The sequence below is a fragment of the Dromiciops gliroides genome, chromosome 1 (genome assembly GCF_019393635.1).
Source record: "Dromiciops gliroides isolate mDroGli1 chromosome 1, mDroGli1.pri, whole genome shotgun sequence".
In the NCBI taxonomy this organism is placed as follows: Eukaryota; Metazoa; Chordata; class Mammalia; order Microbiotheria; family Microbiotheriidae; genus Dromiciops; species Dromiciops gliroides.
The window spans coordinates 639,472,504-639,493,795 of NC_057861.1; the positions used below are offsets into that span (position 1 = coordinate 639,472,504).

The 21,292-nt window shown below is 37.7% G+C and overlaps 1 protein-coding gene across 1 annotated transcript in view; it reads right to left on the minus strand.

Annotated features, from left to right (window-relative positions):
* The window catches only part of GLIS3 (GLIS family zinc finger 3), a 613,599-nt gene that overhangs the window by 174,661 nt on the left and 417,646 nt on the right, over positions 1–21,292 (minus strand). The window contains exon 5 of the mRNA XM_043978464.1: positions 2,581–2,742. Within this exon, the coding sequence (XP_043834399.1) occupies positions 2,581–2,742 (162 nt within the window). The remainder of the gene's footprint in view (positions 1–2,580; positions 2,743–21,292) is intronic.

Consider the following 21,292-nt stretch of genomic DNA (forward strand, 5'->3'; position numbering starts at 1 on the left):
TTTCAGTTCTGTCTGACTTTTTGTGACCCCATTTGGGGTTTTCTCAGGAAAGATACTGGGGTGGTTTACCATTTCATTCTTGAGCTTGTTTTACAGATAATAAAAATGAGACAAATAGGGTTAAGTGACTTGTCCAGGGTCACACAGCTAGTGACTGTCTGAGGTCAGATTTGAACTCAGAAAGATGAGTCTTCCTAACTCCAGGCCCAGCATTGTATCTAATGTACCATCTGGCTGCTCCCTTTTTATGTGGCTACCATCATATTATTCTCTTACTAAAGCTAGCTTTAATGCTTCATAGTGGTGGAGAGGGAACCCTGGATTCTACAAATCCATGTGGGTGGGAAGCAAACTAAAAAGGTTTTACTAAGCTGGAAAGGCTCTAGGTACTGACCTGGTATTTAGTTGTTAAGGACTTTTATCTGGGGGCAGCTAAGTGGAGCAGTGGATAAAGCACTGGCCCTGTATTCAGGAGGACCTGAGTTCAAATTCAGCTTCAGACACTTGACACTTACAAGCTCTATGACCCTGGGCAAGTCATTTAACCTTCAATGCCCTGCCAAAAAAAAAAAAAAAAAGAACGTTTATCTGAGGACCAGCTTGGCTAAATTCAGAGATGCTCATCCCCAGAGTTTGCTCTCAAGTGATCTATGAAGGCACAGAGGGGTTTTGATATTCATCACCCACATTGGTGAAATTATGGATATTCAAAATACAGGTACAGCAAGGAGACAGAGTAGATGAAGCACCAGACCTGGAGTCAGGAAGACTTGAGTTCAAATCCTGCCTCAGACATTCACTTAGCTGTACAACCCTAGAAAAGTAACCTAACCTCTGTCTGCTTTGGTTTTCTCATCTAAAACAGGGATAAGAACAGCACCTACTTCATAGAGTTGTTGTAAAATTGTGCATTATGGGACAGCTAGGTGGTACAGTGGATAAAGCACCAGCCCTGGATTCAGGAGGACTTGAGTTCAAATCTGTCCTCAGACACTTGACACTTACTAGCTGTGTTGTGACCCTGGGCAAATCACTTAACCCTCCTTGCCCTGACCAAAAAAAATAAAAATTAAAAAATGAGCATTATAAGAGCTCCTATTATATCACAATAGAGTTGTTGTAAGGATGAAATGAGATATTTGTAAAAGATTTGCAAGCCTTATCTCACTATATAAATGCTAGTTATCATTATCACCATCATCACATTAATCCTTTGCACCAAACTACCTAAGGATGAAACAATGATAGTGTCTAAAGCCAATGGATTGTGATTCTCAAGAAGTCACTAGTGTGCTCAATTCATGCCTGGAGACAATGGGAAGAGCCTCAGTGAGCCTTAATATGGTTTTTAATTTGAAAAAGAAATATACTAAAGGATGAGGGATAGGGATGGGGTTTTGACCTGTAATTTCATTAGTTATGGGGAGCTCCCAACTCAAGCGAAATCAATTGGCATTTATTAATTGTTAACTTCCTCTGAGCTAGCCAATATGCTAAGCACTGCAGATACAAAGAAAGACAGAAACGGTTCCTGCTCTCAAGGACCTCACAGTCTAATGAGGGAGATAATATTCAAAGAGGTACATACAAACAAAATATATTCAGGATACACTGAAGGTGATCTTGGAGAAAAGGTGCTGGCATTAAAGGGAATCAAGAAAGGCTTTGTGAAAAAGGTGGGATTTGAGCTGAAGCTCGGAAGAAACCAGGAGGTCAAGACAAAGAAGAAGAGAAATACAGGAATGGGGGATAGCCAGTGAAAATGCACAGAGGCAGGAGTTCCAAGTGAAGAAGTAACCTCTACCAATGCTGCTTAGTATCTTCTCTGCAAACTACACTTTTACAGAGTTGGCTACAAGACTGAGAGGTTAAGTGACATTGCCAAGGGCCACACAATCAGAATATTTTAAAGGTTATATTTTAAACTATTATATTTCTATAATTAGGGCATTGAGGTGGCTCAGTGGGTAGACCACTGAGCCTGAAGTCAGGAAGACTAATCTTCATGAGTTCAAATCCTGGGCAAGTCACTTAAACCTTGTTTGCTTAAGTTCCTCATCTGTAAAGTGAGCTGGAGAAGGAAAGGGTAAACCACTCCAGTATCTTTGCCAAGAAAACCCAAATGGGGTCATAGAGAGAGGGATAGCACATAAAAAATCAGTGAACATTCCTATAATTATGACATGCAATACATATAATAATCCATATGTATATATACCATCTTTGTGAATAGATGATAATGACAATTTCTACCAGCTAGTTTATACATTTATATTAATATGTGATACCCACTCAAATTTCTTTTCTATTCCCAGTAAATTGATTCAATAGGCTTTGCACCAGTTAGTTTTAAGGTTTTAGTTGAATCTGTATGAAAGAAAGGAGAGAATGTGTGAATGTGGCACCTTCTAGCCATTCTCCAGTAGGCTCTTCTGCATTGGGTGATGCCTTGGGTTATCAATAGGCAGGCCAGGAAGTGAATTTGCCTCCATCTTACTCTCAATCATCCTAACTTCCCTGTTAGAGTTTCTTAACAATGGAAATTCAAGTTTAAATTGGAAAAACTTGGTCTATTCTTACAGTGTCCAGATGGGTTCTCTGGTGCTTGGCTCGGTCACTGGAGTTACTGAAGGCTTTCTGACATCCCGGATGCTGGCACAGGTATGGTTTCTCTCCTGTGTGGCTCCTCAGGTGAATCTTGAGATTTTCTAGCCTTGAAAAGGCCTTCTTGCAGCCCTCAAACTGTAAAAAGAAAACATTTTTTTAAATTATTTGAGAGGCCTTTGAATTTTTGAGTCATGTTGAGGAAAATCCTAAATTTTTATTTCTATTCATCGATCGATCAGCCATCAAACTTTTATTAAGCACTCACCATGGGAATATTGTGAGAGCACAGATATTGCAAGATGCAAAGAAGGAGAAAAGTACTTTCTGACTTTTAAGAGCTTTTATTCTAATGGGGGGAAACCATGTATGTAAATAGGTTGGTACAAGATACGTGCAGAGTAGATGGAAGGCAACTTTAAAAGGAAAGGTAGGGGTAGCTAGGTGGCACAGTGGATAAAGCACTGGCCCTGGATTCAGGAGGACCTGAGTTCAAATCCAGCCTCAGACACTTGAGACTTACTAGCTGTGTGACCCTGGGCAAGTCACTTAACCCTCATTGCCCCGCAAAAAAAAAAAAAATTAAAAAGGAAAGGTACTAGCAGCTGGGGGCACTTGGAAAGATTTCCTATCAGAGGTGGTCTTGGAACCAAGTCTTTAAGGAAGCCATGGATTCTGAGGTTAGGGTGAGGAAGAAAAACATTTCATGTGTAGCCATTACAAAGACAAAGAGATGGGAGATAAAGTGGCCTACCCAAGGATCAGAGAGTATCTAAAGGAGATGTAAAGTGTAAAATTGGAGGAAAGATTGTAAAGACCTTTAAATGCCAAAGAACTTAATTCTTTGATTCTGGAGGGAATATGGAACCCCTGGAACTTATGGAATAAGTTAATAAGGTAAAATAGGTAACATAGTCAAACTTGAATTTTAAGAAAATCATTTCAGCAGGAGTACATCTTGGAGTGGAAAGAGGTTTGTTTAAGGAAGGGACACTAATTAGGAAGCCTTTGCAAATGTTCAAGAGAGTTGTGATGAAGGCTTGAACTCTAAAAACTTAATCAGTGCTTATTGACTGAATGAATGAATTAGGGGGATGGTTGTGTGATTGGAGATAAGGGGAAATATTTGACCAATGTTGTGAAGATATAAATTATAAGAATTGGTAACTGGGTGGATATATGGGGTGGATGAGAATGAGGAATTGAGGATGACTCTGTGAGAGCAAGATTTGGGGTAAAGAAAATGTCTATGAGCCAGGCACGAAATTCATTGAAGAAGGAAGGAAAATGGCCTGGGGACTGGAAGATTTAAAAAAATCAGCCAGAAAGCAAGCAATAGTTTTGAAAACATTCAGATGTTATAGGAATTGCATTTCTCCGACTATACATGTCACTTTATGTACCAGATTTGGGTTAGATTTTTGTGATTACTTATGTCAGAGAAAATTAGCTGTGAGCCATCTGGACAAGTTTGTAAAAATACAGTGATGCGTGTCTTAAAGATTTATTAAAAAATTAACACACTTTTCCATTCCCAGTTTGGTCTAAATTAGAAGAACCAGGAGGGAAGAAACTTTCTGGTAAGTGGTAAACTAACAAAAGCCATAGTAACAAATTAGCAGAATGCAGAATGCAGAAGCTCGAGGAGACATCATTAAAGGCAGTGGGTATGCCCGCTGATGCTTCATAACCATATCATTTCTCTGTTTCTTTGAAGAGATCTTTTATACAAAAGCAATATATGACCATGTCCAAAGAAGTTGAAAGAATATATGCAAGAACAAGCCTAATAAGACAACCTGGACAATAACAAAACTACTTTATGGCCATACATTTTCAAAACAGGTGATCAATTTGTTTGGAAGCTCTGCTGTCAGGTTGACAAAATAACATTGCTGAAGAACAGGCGCAAAAAAAAGTTTTGCAAAACTTCCTCAATGGGACATCGATAGCTGAGTAACACAAATATTTACTGGATTGAATTTCTGAAAAATTTAAGCTATCTTAGGCATTTTAATTCATAGGATCCTAAGACTTTGAATTAAAAGGGGCTCTAGAAATGATTTATTATTGGTCTCTCACTGAACAGATGAAGATGGAGAAACCGAGGGTGAAGTCACTTACCCGAGGTCACACATGTAATAAGTTGCAGAGCTGGGGTTCCAAGGACCTTGGATACACATCCACTATTCTATCCACTACATCATCCAATTCAATATAACAAACATTTATTATGGATCTACAAAGCATAGGACAAATATAATGTAAATCCTATTCTCAAGGTGACCCAGTGAATAGAGTGCTTGGCCTGGAGTCAGGAGGACCTGAGTTCAAATCCGACCTCAGATACTTACTAGCTGTGTGACCCTAGTCAAGTCTTTAAATCTTTGTCTCAGTTTCCTCAACTGTAAAATTAGGATAATAACAGCGTCTACCTCACAGGGTTGTTGCAAGGATCAAATGAGATAAGAATAAAGCACCCAGCACAGTGCCTGGTACAGAGTAGGCAATATATAAATGCTTATGACCCTCCTACCTTAATCCCAATCCCCATTTAAAAAGAGGAAGGACAAATACACAATTAGCTAAGCTACATAGGAAAGTTAGAGAAGTATAAAGTACTTTAAGCAATTTGAAGGAGAGATCATTTCATAAAAAGGGGAACATTTCATAAAAGAAATGGGCATTGACAGAAGTGAGGGATTTCAGGAAGGGCAGATGGGGAAAGGAAAAGGGTGATTTATTCTAGGAATTGGGAACAGTATAAACAAAACCACAGGGACAGGAGAAGTCATGAGAAAAGGGGGGGGGCAAAGAATATAGAGAGTATATGAAGGAGATGAAAGGCAAATGAACCCAGAAAGGCAAGTAGAAGACAGATTCTGGAGCATCTTGAGCTCAGGATCACAAGTTTAAATTTAATTACACTGGTATCAGGGAGCTATTGAAGTCATGGGCACAGCCCTATTGCTGCATTGGGGAAATTACTCTGTGAATAGTATGAAAAATGGATTGGAGAAGGGACAGAATGACTTCAGTTAGGTGTTAAACATTTAAAGCACATTTGAGTAAATGCTTTTCACATTCAAGGACCACCTACAAATATAAAATGGCCTATGAAATTGAAATAGCTCTTGAAATTTAATATCTGCTAAGATCCAAAGCCATGGAGAAGATTCAAGTCTTGAGATCCAAAATGATTCCTACTCAAGGTTAGCAGGTATAACTCATATTGCAGAGCACAAAGTCACTTATGGGTTTTCTTTCCTTATTGCAGTGGCTAGTGAAGAACACATTCGAGAATGAGGCTATTTCCAAATGATTAAGCCTCCTTATTTAAGATCTTGATCTCTAAAGAGAAGGCAGCCCACCTAGGCAGGGTTATCCAATAAGCCACCCCACCATCTATTTAAATGCCTAGTTTCCACATGCTGAAATATTTAAAGGAATTTATGAAAGTTGTATTTATTTTTGATTGGGAGTTATACTTGTTTCATAGACATATGTTGGTTTATTTAGATTTTGATATTTTGCTTAAAATAATTTTGGTGTTTTCCTGATTTCTACTTCACATAAGAAAGAACAAATTTAGCCTGAACGGAAGATGATTGCTGATGAAGCCAAGGACTTTTACAACACAGTGAAAGAAGTACAAGGCTGTGTGGCTTTTGGCAGTTAGGACCTAAAGGAAGAAAAGCAAAAGGGGCAATTCCCCCAGGTTTTTGCCACTGAAGATAAAGAGACTAGGAGTTATTCCCTAATCGTTAGGTAAGAGCCTCTATTTATAAGGTTCTCACTGAATGACAACTCTCAGCAAACTCCTGGAGCTGAGTTTATTTAACTTGGAATCAGTTAATGAACCACACTTAGGGCTCTGCTGAGCCTCTGGTTTCAGGGCATGCCAAACCCGTAGCCTGGTCTGAGCATAGCTTCTTCTTGGCTTTGGTTCATTTATGGGGCCCACCTGAGGGGTAAACAGAGCAGGCCCTAATGTCCTCTCCATTCCACGTCTTTCCAATATCTAAGCTCCAGAGAATATTGGGCTGTTAGAGGACCAACATGGCAGTTTGAGATGACCACAGAAAACTAAGTCAGTATCTCTGTATGTCTTGGGATAACCAAGTCCCTTTGGATCTGCTGTGATGATTCTGAACAGCCCTTCAAGACATGGAGCCTTTGTGATCTCCCAGGAACCCACTAAACTAGTAATAACCAATGGATGGGTTGATGCTTCTATGACCCCTCTAGACCTCAACTCACTTGCTATAAGGCATGCAAATAATTACTTGCTAACATTACTGGGCTGTAGTCCCTCCCAGAATGTTTACAGAATTCTATCGTTTTGAATTTTAGGTTTTGTTGGTGACAGCACATTTCAAACAAAGAAAAACAATATACATAGCATTTAACAGTCTACAAAATACTTTCTCTCTAATTACCCTTTAAGAAAGGTAGTCAAAGGATTATCTTGCCCAGTTTATGACCAAACAATTGGATTTAATGAAGATAAATGACTTGTCCAAGGTCAAATTGCTAGAAGATTCTCTAATATACCCAAGTGTTCATGAATTATCCAAGGTCTTGCTCGTTCCCTTAGATACTTTTGTACTCATTTTTGGAATCTCAGTGAAACTGTAGTACAGATACAAATAAAATGTGACAGAGACAAATGACTGGGAACAATGAAAGACAAGTAGCCCCTTAATCACCTCCAATCAGTCAGAGGAAAGTAGAAGTAAAAAAAAAATAATAATAATTCCTGATTCCTACAGTTGTTAGTGCTTCTTCTGTACAGATTAAAGTTTGTATTTTGTATTATTTTGTATTCTGTATATATTTTACATGTCCTTATCTTTGAATATGTATCTCTTAAAAGAATATAAGCTCCCTGAAGGCCAGATTTTTTGTTGTTGTTTTTGTTTCCCCCAACATCTAGCACAGTTCCTGGAACATAGTAGGTGTTTAATAAATACTTGTTAATTGATTGATTGCCACACTAAGAACATAGAGTATATACACTTTTCATTAAAGTCTACTGAGTATAATAGTAGATGTATAAAAGAATAGCATATAGAAGGTTAGACTTGGAAGGAACCTTTGAGGTCTCCTAGATCAACCTCTTTTCTTTTATAAGGCAAGTAATCTGAGGCCCAGACAAGTCAAATGACTTGCCCAAAGTCATACAGCAAGCTCAGAAGCAAGACTAGAACACAAGGTTCTTATTCCTTAAGCCAGTTTTTACTTCTATTGTGCTATATTGCCTCCCCCTAGACAGAAGTGTCTAGTGGTCAAGCCTAGAAGACTAAAAAGATAGCAGTCACATTCTGGGGTACAGCTAGATGATCTTCATCTAAGTGATAAGATAATTCCCCAATATTCCTTTAAATGCAGTTCTAGTGGTAATATATTGCTACTCCTGCTCAAACCCACCCACTATAAAAGTGCAAATTATTATGCAAACCATTGATTATTGGGCATTGGACTACTCTCCCAGGTTGTCCAAATATGCTCTATAGTTATCTTTCTAGAGCTTCATTTTAAGTCTGGATAAAGTATGCCTTTGCCCTTCTCACTGAGCCTTCTTATTTCCATGGGAGTTTTCTTAATCATAGCTATAGATAGGTAAATAGATGAAAGAAAGAAACAAAAATGATAGTCTATTTTCCTCCCGGCATATATTCTGTCCCCACTGTTGTAGAAAAGATAGCTTATCACAAGAAGAAAAGTGAGTCATGGTTTTTAAACCTGTGGCTTTCTCTGGCTTTGTAGGCAGAGCACAACCATAATAGAACAATACGTGATGGGTAAAAGTAGACTCTAGTGTACAACCCGGATGATTTGTGTCCAAAGAAGAGCATCAACAATATAGTCAAGAACACTCTTAATTGGGAAAAGATATAGCTTGGTCATGTAGCAAGAATGGGAGATAATAGATGGACAGCTGAAGTCCTATAGCACACCCTCAAGAGAGTAAAAGAAGCAGAGGCATCTTAAGTCTTAGGTGGAATATTTAAAGAAGCTTTAAAGAAACACATGAACAAGAATGGCACTGGATAAGGTGTGGAGAGGTAGCAAACTTAATGGTTAGATGGAGTTTTCACACCACTGAGATCACTGATCAATTTAAAATATCTTAGAAAAAAAATGAACTCAAAAATTCCATGAGTTTTGAAATATCGAATGAAGCTTCATTTTGAGGGGGAGACAACAAACAAACAAAAAAACAAGAAACCTCCCCCACAGTAATTCTATGTAGCTGTTTCCAAATCATAAGATTTAATTAAAAGTACAACGTCCTCAGCCCCCAGAAATCCTCTAGCTTGTAATATTCTGCTAATTTTTTGGACTATTTCTTGTTTAAAGAATCAAATGCTGGGCTGTAATCATGGTTTTTATATTTATATATATATATATATATATATATATATATATATATATATATATATATATATATATGTATATATATATATATGTATATATATATATGTATATATATATATGTAGGCTTGATTACAGATCGTTGACATTAAGTGGCATTAAGATGACCTTTGAAATATTACTTTCCCTTTCTATTAGAGGCTTTTGTGGAAGGTACTGAAAATGAAAGGCTCATTAGACACCATTAAAATGGGATTTATTCCATATGTGTAACCAATAATCAAGGGGAATATTACTCCCTCCCCTAATCAGCTACTTAGTCTACTGAGAAACATAAGTGCATAGCCCAAGTACTAATAACAGAAACCGTTTCCTGATCAGGTTTCCATAGCATCTCTAATGTCAACAGCCAAAGGCAAGGGGAATTTCTATGATACTGGACATTTTTAATATACTTTGAATTCAATTAAGGCATCAATGTTTATGACCCTTAGCAGTCCGAGCTTTTACAATTTCATCAGTCAAGTTCAATTATCCCATTAGTGCTAGCTGGTGCTGTGAGTTGTTATGTGCACCAGGAGCGGGGCTGATGAATTAACGTGCTCACTTGACATCTCATGTATGGCCACTGAAATGAGAGGACTGAGAGGCCTTAGTGTTAAAGGTCAGCATAACATTTTTAATGCTGTGGATGTAATCACAGTAAATCCAAGAATTGCTGCTCCACTAAGATCACAAGGGGAATAATTCTGCCATTAATGGACTCTAAGGATGGAAATGAAAATATAAGGCTGGGCTAAGTTCTCATGAAGATATAAAGCAAAGCACTAGAAACAGTACCTGAAAGAGAATGCTCAGAGATTAATATATGATGCTGTAATATATGAATTTAGTGAACAGAGCTATAAGTAACCATCTGGGGTATAGATCTATAACTCGCCTGGAACACTAGCATTTTGGCCTAGGGTTGGAAATTTAGAAGAACACATGTTCCTTCCAAGTCAGATCCTATCCTATCAGTCATTCTAGTAGCTAAACTTCATTCTTGTGTAACTGACTTTGTCTTAATTACTCCTTATATTATTTTATCATAAATTATAAAGTTCACTCAAAGCTGCAATTTAGGGCTGCTTATCCAGTCATGGCTGACTGCCCTGGATAGAGCTTGCCTCGGATTACCAAAACTGCTACTGAAGAAAGTTCCCATCCTCAGTGCAGTTGTTTGCAAGGTATTGGGAAGAACAAGTAGCAGTACCATGACTCAGACATGTTGCTCCTTTCCTAATATTTCTTTAGCTGCAATACACACTTGGTAAATTCTAAGGGCCAGGTAAGGCCTTCTGGTGAGCTGAAAAACCATCAGTCCTTAATACAAGTTGTGGCAATGCGCCCTCCAGACACCCAAACATTGACCTGCTAAGACACCCCTGGGCTTTGCCATCAGCTCTGAAGTTCAATTCTCTTGTGTTTTCTCCCACAATTAGAATGGGAGCTCTTGAGAGTAGGTACTAAACTGCTTTTTAAATTTGCATCCCCAGAAATTATTATGTTAATTGGTACATAGTTAGGTGTTAATAAGTTATTTATTAAATCAAGTAATTAATAATTTTTTCTTTCTTCTTGAAAAGATGGAATAAGAGGACACAAAAAGAGCCCTATACCTCCCTTTCATTTCCAGGAGAAACTGTCAATCAAAGCCAAGCCAGTTAGACTTAGATAACAACCATTCAAAGCCAGTGTTCAATTCGATTGAATTGTTGATTGACCCCAATGCTGATTGAAAATTCAACTAAGCAATAAGATTGCAGTAAATGAGTGAAGGTGCAGTAAGGTACTTCATTTTAATGTACCCCATAGGGATTTCTTTAAGTACAGACTGATTTAGGTCTACCTAAGAAGCATAATTGTTTACCCCAAGTGCTAATAACAGCAAACCTTTCCGGATCTGGTTTCCATAGCATCTCTCATATGTGATACTGACAGTGAATTGGCCTCTGGTGAATATGAGGTCATATCTGTAGCCAAAAATTTAGTGTGAAGTGTGACTTAATTGAACAAGATAATAAAACAAAGAAGAACCCACATTTATTAGCAGATTTTCTGGCAAGTCTTGTCTTTAAAGTCATGTCAAGGGCACTTTGAAAAAGTCCTGCATAAGTATGAGTTGGGTAGATGCCAAGTAAAGTCTTGCCTGGGATTAGAGGGAATAATGAAAGAAAAAGACATAGAAGTCAAACAGGAAAGTTTCTAAAAGAACATTTCAGTTGTTTGTTTTTGTTTCTTAATCAGTATTCCTTGCTTCATGACATATGGTTTGGCTGGTTTCTACTTAGTCGTTTCTGTTCCTAATGCATTCAGATCAGTCTTAGACTCTCGAGTAAATCTTAATATTATACCACATTAATTTGTAGAAAGTGCTACATGAGGGATGAAAAAAAATCATTCAAATACTTCTAGGCTTGTAAGAATATCTTAATTCATGTATTCATTTACAGCAAGTAGAGTTCCACTTTGTGTTTTCTCCCCAAGTGTTATTTCACAGTAAAAATGGGGTCAGATTAAGTGTGCTGTTTACCCACTCTTGTTTTGTACCAGTACCAAGACTTCACTCATCCTTTCATCCATTTGGTCCCATGTCACTTCTGTCTGTGTTTGACCAAGCTCCCATAACTTTCTTTCCTTCATCCCTATATCTCTTGGGTCATATTTGACCCTAAGATAACAAATTTAGAACAAAAAAATAGGCCCTTGAAGGTCATATTTTCCAACACCAACATTTTTCAGACATGGGAGATGAATGCCAGAGATATTGAATTAGTTAACTCCTGGTTAGTTTCCTAGGTCCTCCCTTGAGTAATGAATGTGAAGGAAAACTTCATTTTATTTATAAAAACAGTAACAGATTCAAGAGACAAGTTGGACCTATGCCCAAAGGGTTTTAAAACTGTGCATATCCTTTGATCCAGCAATACTACTAGTAGATCTTTATCTCAAAGAGATAAAAGGAAAAGGAAAAGGACCCATAGATAGGTACACAAATATTTGTAGTGTTCTTTTTATGGTGGCAAAGAATTGGAAATCAAGCAGATGCCCATCAATTGGGGAATGGCTGAACAACTTGTGGTATTTGGTCATGATATAATACTATTATAATATAAGAAATGACAAGCAGGATGCTTTCAGAAAAAAACCTGGGAAGACTGACATAAATTGATGCAAAGTAAAGTGAGTAGAAGCAAGAGAACATTGTACATAGTAACAGCAATACTATAATGATAATCAACTGTGAAAGACTTAATTACTCTGATCAATGTAATGATCCATGACAATACCAAAGGACTCATGATGAAAAATGCTATCCACCACCAGATAGAACAGATGAACTCTAAACGCATACTGAAACATATTTTTTCACTTTATTTTTCTTTCGCCCCACTCACAAATAGCTAATATGGAAATATGCTTTGCATGACTCCATATATGTGTATATATATGTATATACAAATATATAATATGAATCATTTCTATGCATAATAGGAATCATATAGCTTGCCTTCTCAGTGGAGTGGGGGAGATATGGTGGAAGGAGAGAATTGGAACTCAAAATTTTAAAAATTAATTATTTAATTAATTATTTAATTTAAAACAAATAAGCAAAAATGATAAAAGCTTTGACATGAAAGCCTCAGTCATAGATGTTGTTGTTTGTTCTTCAGTCCCAAAGAAGACCATGACATTGGAGTGATATCATGACTTGCACTGAATTGGATTTAAGTGAGGGAGAAGCTATGCAAGGTCACCAATCTTACTCTCTCCTCCAGAGCCATCTGGGACCAGTGGCAAGATATATATCAGGACAAGTGTAGATGGCCCCAACCATTTAAGGCAATTGGGGTTAAGTGACTTGCCCAGAATCACACAGATAGTAAATGTTTGAGGTGAGATTTGAATTCAGGTCCTCCCAAATTCAGGGCCAGCATTCTATCCACTGTGCCATCTAGCTGCCCCTGGGCACAGATCTAGAATTAGAAGGAATTTAGAGGCCATTTGACCCAAATCCCTTATTTTACCAATGAGGAAATCAAAGCCCAGAAAGGTTAAATCACTTGACTAAGGTCACACAGGTAGTAAGCATCAAAGAGGGGATTTGAAACCAGTTTCTCTGATTTCACTGGACCATGGAGGGTGTTATAATCTCCCCACTCTAAGAAGTCAGCACGCCAAAGCTGTGATTAGTCAAAGGAGCCAAGAATTGAAGCAGAATTGCATTTTGTACTTTCAAACAGCACCTTTCTGTTTCCAAAGTATTCTTTGTGGTGGTGGCAGCAGGAAGGGAGAGGATATAACGCCCTGGCCTCAATTAGTCAGCCACTTTGGTATATGCCATAAATCTGGCATTCCAAAGTGGCAAAAGAGTCTTGATTTATCCTGATTTTCTGGAAGTATTAAAGTTTTGTGGGATTAATATAAAGCCCCCTCTGTAATGTTTTCCTAAATTGCAATAAAGGAATCATAGTTTCTGTGTTTTTCTTTTACTATGGTGTGCAAATTAAAGTCATTAACTAGCTCATAAATATAATTTCCTGGCTCATTGTGCTCCTTGATTTTGATTAAGAATTCTGTATAACACAAAGGTTACCTAACTAAGCATTTGCTGTACTCTGTCATGCTAGAGCTGCTTGTCAAGGGGATCTATTGATGGATATAAAACAGATGCAGCAAAATTAATGTACCTTCAGCATTTTTAAGGCATGCCATCTGATATTTGAAAAAAATATATAGTAACATGCAAGAGGTATCCCAGTCTTCTCTGCATTATATTTATGTTCTGATATAGTTTCATAGTAAATGTTTTTAGTATTTTTTCCCTTGGGCTAATGTGGATAGCATGCAGATGGTGTATGGAGGGTTGTGACATCAGCAGATAGAGGACCATGCATGGATTCTGTGGGTGAAACTGAGAGGACCTTGAAAAGATGCAACAATTTCTGAGCATGTGGCTATCTCCCAGTTGCTGTCAGGGTCTTAGACTTATGGCAGCCAGGTAGTGCCCATCCCCATAGGATAAGAAGACCACACAGGCAAATGAAGCTGCTTCAGGGTAGCAATGTACTAGCACAATTGATAAGTCTTATTTTGGTTTGTTGCTGTTCAGACATTTCAATCATGTCCAACCCTTTGTGTCTCCACTTGGGGTTCTCTTGGCAGAGACTGAAGTGGTTTGGCATTTCCTTCTCCAAATAATTTTACAAATGAGGCAAATAGGGTTAGATGACTTGCCCAGGGTCACAAGCCAGTGTCTGAAGTCACACAGCTAGCAAGTGTCAGGAAGATGAGTCTTCCTAACTTCAGGCCCAGTGCTCTATTCACTGTGCCACTTAGCTGTCAGCATACTGGCGTATTATAGTGAGAGAAAAAATAGTGTCTGGAGTCAGAAGATGTGGGTTCAAACCTAAATTTGTTCCTTATTCCTTGTGTGAACCTGTTCAAGTCATAGAAAACTCTAGGCCCAAGTTTCCTTATTGGTAAAATGATGAGGTTGGGTCAGATAGTCTCTTAGATATATTCTAGCCCCAAGCCCTTTGATTTTATGACCAAAGTATTGAATAAAGAAAAAATGTCCTAGAGATTACGAATGCATTTGGGTTGGGATGAATGATGTTATTAGTGAGAAATTAAATACCACCAATAGCCACCTATTTGCAACTGTAAAAAAAAAAATGTCTAAATGACCAATTTAGAGTTTTTTGATTATCTCATGACCATCTATCATTATATGATATCCACAATAATATATACTTGTGTCCTTACCTATACGTTGACTCTTTCAATATAATACAGAAAAAACAGGATTCCAAAAAGAGGTTACAAGTAATTCAATGTGGTAGGGAGGGAGGAATCTACAAAAGAAGCTTTTGGGAATCAATACTTCAATGGCAAGGGGCAGGGTGGAAATACATTGAAGGGGCAGCTAACTGGTGCAGTGGATAAATCACCGACCCTGGATTCAGGAGGAACTGAGTTCAAATCTTGCCACAGACACTTGACACTTACTAGATGTATGACCCTAGGCAAGTCACTTAACACTCATTGCCCCACAAAAAAAAAAAAAAAAGGGAGGAGGGGGATAAGAGGAAATTTTATCTGTGTAACCCTGGGCAAGTCACTTAACTACAATTGCCTCACCAAAAACAACAAACAAACTTTAGGCTCTGTGGTAATATTGATGACTTCTACAACAAAGCAGATCACACATCATCCATTCCTTCCCATTCTCTGTAGTGAGTGTCCAATGTCTTCCCCTAAATCCTCCACAGGCAACCCACTCAATGTTCCAGGGGCTTTCCTCTAGATTGCTTCTGTTTCAGGGAGATAACTTGTTTTGAGGGGGAAAAAATGTAGTTTTCAAGAGCAATTCAGCCCTATCTCCTCAAATTCAACTTTGGGACCAGTTCATTATCCATTCATATTGTCTGTCTAATATGTTATATCTGTTCATGTATCTTTTATAAAATCTTATATGGAAGCTAATTGAATTTTGGAACCAGTTTATTATTCATTCATATCATCTTTATAATGTTATATCTGTTAACACAACTTTCACGAGTTGGGCAGCGAAGTGGTAGAAAAGTTGGGAGATAAGAGAGAAAAGATCTGAAAAAGGGTAAAAAAGAAAGATGCTTGACTAAACTGTTTATTTCCAAGGCTCTCCATCTAGCAATCTAATGTTTCCTGATGAGACTGGGCCAGATATCCCTCAAGATGATATCCGATGTTCATAAATATAAAAAAAACTGTAAAAAATCACGTATGGACTTTAAATAATAGATTTATGTGATGTAAAATTAGTGGATGCTATACATTTAACTATTTTAGTAGTTACCCATGTGGGAAAACAGTACTAATAGCAACATATGGTTGTATTTTTTGTTGTTGTTGTTGATGTCGTGTATTAACATCTTCATTGATGTTCTGAGAAATTTGTAAGAATGCTGATGGATTGAATGAACCATTTCCCTACCACACCCTTTCTTAACTTGAACTAAAATATATACATTTCTACACAGAAAATTTTTTTATTAGTTATACCTTGAAGCACAGAAAACAAACACTCCCAAAGAATTCTTCTAAAACTGAGCTAATAGTTTATATTTCTTTCTCAAATGTCTCAGGACAGATAGACCGAATCCCATTCCCCTATTATCCTGGACAAGAGAACCTCATCAATGCACATCAGAATGTTTATGGCCTACCGCCTTATGCAAAGAAGACTTTGGCCCTTTTCTGCCATTTGCTTCTCAAGTTATCTCCATAAGCTAGACCACGAATTCAGCCAGGATACCACATGATGGCCTGCTATGCTGTGGCTAGCAATTTGGAGGGGAAGGGGGGCAGCTTAGGATCAATCCTGGGGGATCTTAATTATGTCTTCTCCCTCAGGGTATGCATGCCCAGAGCACATAGGTTGCCACCAAGGTCTTGGGTTTGCCCCTTCTAACCACAGCACATAGCTGGTATACTCCCAGATGGAAAGGGTCATTAGAGCCCATCAATTCTTTGTCTTAGAAGCTGAGAAATGCTACCACAAATCAGCAGTTTTATTAAGAATTGGCATCCTTGGTTCTATATAGTTAAGCTATATATTTATTTGCTGAGATGAGTTCCCTGGGATGGATGTTGAATTCTGTCATTTCTGATGGTGAAATTATCTGTGGATTTCAACAGAATGTATGCTAACATGTGTACAGAAACATAAACCATGGAGACAAACTGTTTTAATCAATTTACTTCTCTTATCAGAAACACAGAGTGCAACTCCTGCATATGTGCTTGTGAATACACCCATGGGCACTTATTTTAACACTTATACACCCACATGCCCATCCTCCAACACCCCCCCCCACACACACACACAGAATGAAGAATTAGTATGTGTTTTTAAAATCTGTGGGTAGGTTTGTATAGGCAAGCAGGGATTTGCCAAGTGAGAAAGGAAACTCACACACACAGAGAATAATTTATCATTAATTGGCCTACCCTGAGTTAATTCCAAAAAACGCTGAATACAGTACATGGTGTCTGTAATGGCTTTTGCCACTTAAGGCCTGGCCCTGGGAAGTTTTGGAAAGGTTGCAAGTAGGCAGGAAAGACAGGATTAAAAAATTATATCTAAAGCTACTTTTATTTACAAATGTAAAATTTCCATCACTGCAACATGGGTAGAAAGGATTATGGAAATGTTTTCTTGACCTTGTACTTTCCTGGCTAAAACTTCCTGGATTTTTATTATACTCTACATTAATATATTTTCTATATATCTTCTTGCAAATCACCTGAAATTGGCTGAAGTTTTTGAAACAAGTTGGAAAATATTTGAACTTCATCCTAAAATTAAGCCTCACTCAAAACTTCCATTAGTTTTCTCTGCCATCACAGATTTATGTACACTTCTCACAATTCTATCCAGGCTGTGGTCCAGATTGCAAGCTTACTTCTCTCTTATTAAAAGTCTTTTTTGACAACCCACCTTAACCCTGAGAATCTTTCCTGTCTTCTAAAACCTCCTGTCTCATTGTTCTCTTCCCTTTCATCCCTAGCATTTTCTGTATAGTTTTCCCAAGGGCGAGCTTATTCCCACTTTGCTCTCCACCTCACTACAAGTAGAAGCTTTTAACTCCTCAATTTCATCCCTTTTACCAATTCTCCCACTCTGTCCTATATATTGAAACATTTCTTTTTTGTTCCCTCCCTTCATTCTTCTCAATCTTTTTCATTTTGCTCTCTTCTCCCCTATACCCACAGACTCTTTTTCTTCTAGAAACCATCATTAGACCCAATAATTCTCTGCATCAGGGCCATTTTGTTTTTAATTCCATGGAATGATTGATTGACTTATATTTTTTCCATATTGGTTGGAATTCCTGCCCCTCATAGGATTAGAAATTTAGAGCTGGTTGGGAACTCTGAGGTAATTGTGTCCAATTACCTCTAATTAAAGCTAAAGAAACTAGGTTAGGTGACTTGTCCAGGGTTCTGTAGTAAGTACAGGAGGCAAGATTCAAACCTACATCTTTCTGACTTCAAGTCCAACCCTCTATTCACTTGGCCACATTTGCCAAAATCTACCTCTTCTAAGGTCTTTTAGGAATCTAACAGTTGCTTGCATTTTCACCTTAATTACTACATCTAACAATTTCTATCACCTCCAATTTGGTGCTCCGTAGATGGTACCAATCAAAATTCTGCCAAAATATAAGAATGGATATGGATGAGCAGTTAAGTGTCCTACCCTACAGGGCCTTGGTGTCTTGGATGCAAAATATGGTTGACTGATTTCTTTTTTTGAAGAGATGACTGGCTCACTTATCCCCTCACCAACCCTCTGCCCACCCACTTTTTAAAACATATGATATATTCAATTTTCTTTCTTTGAGAGAGTTATATCTCACAAATGAAGGAAAAGATAAATATGGGGTAAATATTTGGAAAACCTAGACTTAATTTTTACCGTTATTTTTATTTCTTTTATGGGATAAAAAAGCATGCTAATTTGGCTTCATTACAAGAGGCAATAATCCTAAAATACATCAACAATTTTCTCCAAATTGAAATTATACAGGAGAACCCCTGTAAATGGCAAAGACTACTACAGGCCCTTCATTCCTGGCAAAATCATTCTCTTCAATTATTGCAGTCCCCCAGCCTCAATGCAAAACAATCCAGCTAATTATTCCCACAATGTCTGGCACTATGTGGTAGGTTAATGTGAGTAAAAAACCCATCTCCTGAATCTCCCTAAGTGTCAAGCCCACATTTATTGAAGAGCCTTGAGCTCTTGCAGTATGTTCAACCAGAAACTGAAATGCACCCAGTGAGAATGTTCTCTATTCCAACAAAGGTAAGCGTCTCAAAATTCACCACAAAGCTCATTGCTCAGCAAAAACCCAAAACCAAAACAACAACAAAAACCACCATGTTATTCCTATATTTGGGATCATCTCTGCCTTTCTTTAAAGAAAGTTCAGGTTGTGGCCAGGGAAAATGACTAAGAAAAAGCTTTATCTAAACTCAAAGCACTGAGATAGGTCCTTAATGTAGATAGTAAAATGAGGTCACAAGGAGGTTGAGTGACTTGACTAAGGCTACTAGGTAATAAATTTCAGAAGTGCATTTGAACTAGAATTCTAGAATCACGAGCCCTTTCTATTGTACCATACTACCTATCTTAAGTACTGTTGGGGTCATTTTTGTATCTTTATAGTACTTAGCACAGGTTGCCTTGCACAAAATAGGTATTCAGAGAATACATGAATTTTCATTTATTTATTTATCTGTTCATTTATTTACTTATTCACTCATTCATTCATTATTTGTTTATTCATTCATCTATTATCTATCTATCCATCAATTCATTTATTTATTTGTTTTGTCGGGCCTCTGATTACCTCTGTACAGAGAAACTCCCCAGTCAGGAACTCCTTTTACCAATGCAGATTGCAGCAAGAGGTTTCTATAATTCATAGCCTTAGAGAGTTGCTCAGGATCACAAGTCCAGTATGGTGTGAAAACAGGACTGGAGCTCATACCCTTAATCACCCTTCAGACCAGCTCCTAACCCAACACCCTATTCTGCGTGAATAAATAAATATTAGCTGGACTGCCCAGAACAACGTGGAATGAAATTCTGTTAGATAGAGAAAGAAAAATTGGAATTGTATTATTATTTCCCTTAGTTGGGAAAAAGTAACTCCCCTTTTCTGGGTTTTATCCCCTTGCTTTTCCAGTATTTCCCAATATATTACACTTATTACTATATTTAACATTGCTTATATGCGGTTATTTTGCCAGAATTTTAATTCCTGGAAGATGAGGCTTTTATCCTACTTAATTCTGTGGGAAAGTCACTCGAGATTTGCAGAGGATGAAAGTCCTATCCCTGTTCCCCTCTTTATTTGCCAGTTCAGCATGACTACTTTGATTAGCCTTTAAATAGTGATGAAAACAGAAACCTTTTACTCTGGGAATGCTGATGTTATTCTTCTTAACTCATTTGTGTACAGTTGAGTCATTTACATATGGGTGGGACCAGCAGGTCCCCAATTTTTTTCTTTTGGCTCATTTCCCACCACCAAATTTTGATTCAATCCTACAGACATTTATTAAATGTGTCACTTTTCACATGTTTAAAGGAGTGGGTTGTACCCAAGACTTTCTATAGTCCCTTCCAGCTCTAAATCAGGATCCCATAATCTTAAAACCTATGTTAGGTGCTGGGGATACAAAAACAGAAACATTTTCTTTGCTCTCAATTTAAATGCTATAGTATTTTATAGTGGGGGCAGTCGAAAAAATGCTAGACTCAGAGTCAGGAATGTTGTTCATTCATTTCAATCATTCCGACTCTTTGTGACCCCTTTTGTGGTTTTCTCTGCAAAGATACTCAAGTGGTTTGCCATTTCCTTCTCCAGCTCATTTTATTGATGAGGAAACTGAGGCAACCAGGGCTAAATGACTTGCCCAGGGTCACATAGCTTGGAAGTGTCTGAGGCTGTATTTGAACTCAGGTCTTCCTGACTTCCCTCCTGATGGAGGCTGCTCTATCCATTTCACCACCTAGCTGTCCCATCTCAGCACAAGTGTTTAATAAATGACTTTTTAAAAGTAATTCATTCATTCAATATTCCTCCATGATTATGGGCTCACACAATCCTAAATTCTGGTAATCTGAAAGTGAGAGAACAAGCTTTCCCCCACACCCCATCCCACCCCTAGCAAATAATAGTTATTTTAAAATCTAAAAAATATGTTGCTGTCGTTTTTTAAAAAGTTTTCATCTCAGTATTCTCATTGGTCTAAAAATTCACTTGGGATTACTATCTCCTAAATTCAACAGTGCTCCATCAAAAAGAGGAATAAGAATAACAAAGGATGGGTGGGGTTCTGGAGATAAGACAGGTTGGTCAAAAAAAAGAGAGGTGGGGAAAGAATGCATAAATGAAGCCCTCTGTCATTTCCAAATGCTATATGAAATGCAAATGTTTTCTAGGTTCCAACTGCACAGACATAAATATCTCAACCCATTTTGCAAAAGCTATCCTACAGGGAGATGAAGAAATAGCGAAGCTGCATACATATGGTGCAATCATTCTGAGCAATAAGTGACAATGGGCTTGACTTTACAGTAATCTGAAAATTCAAAACCCGATTATTTCAGCTGTTCTGTAAATAACACCGAAGAGTATTGGTACCAGAGTAACTTTGGGACATATTGTATTAGTAAACTTGAATGATTGCCTTATGATTTACTGAG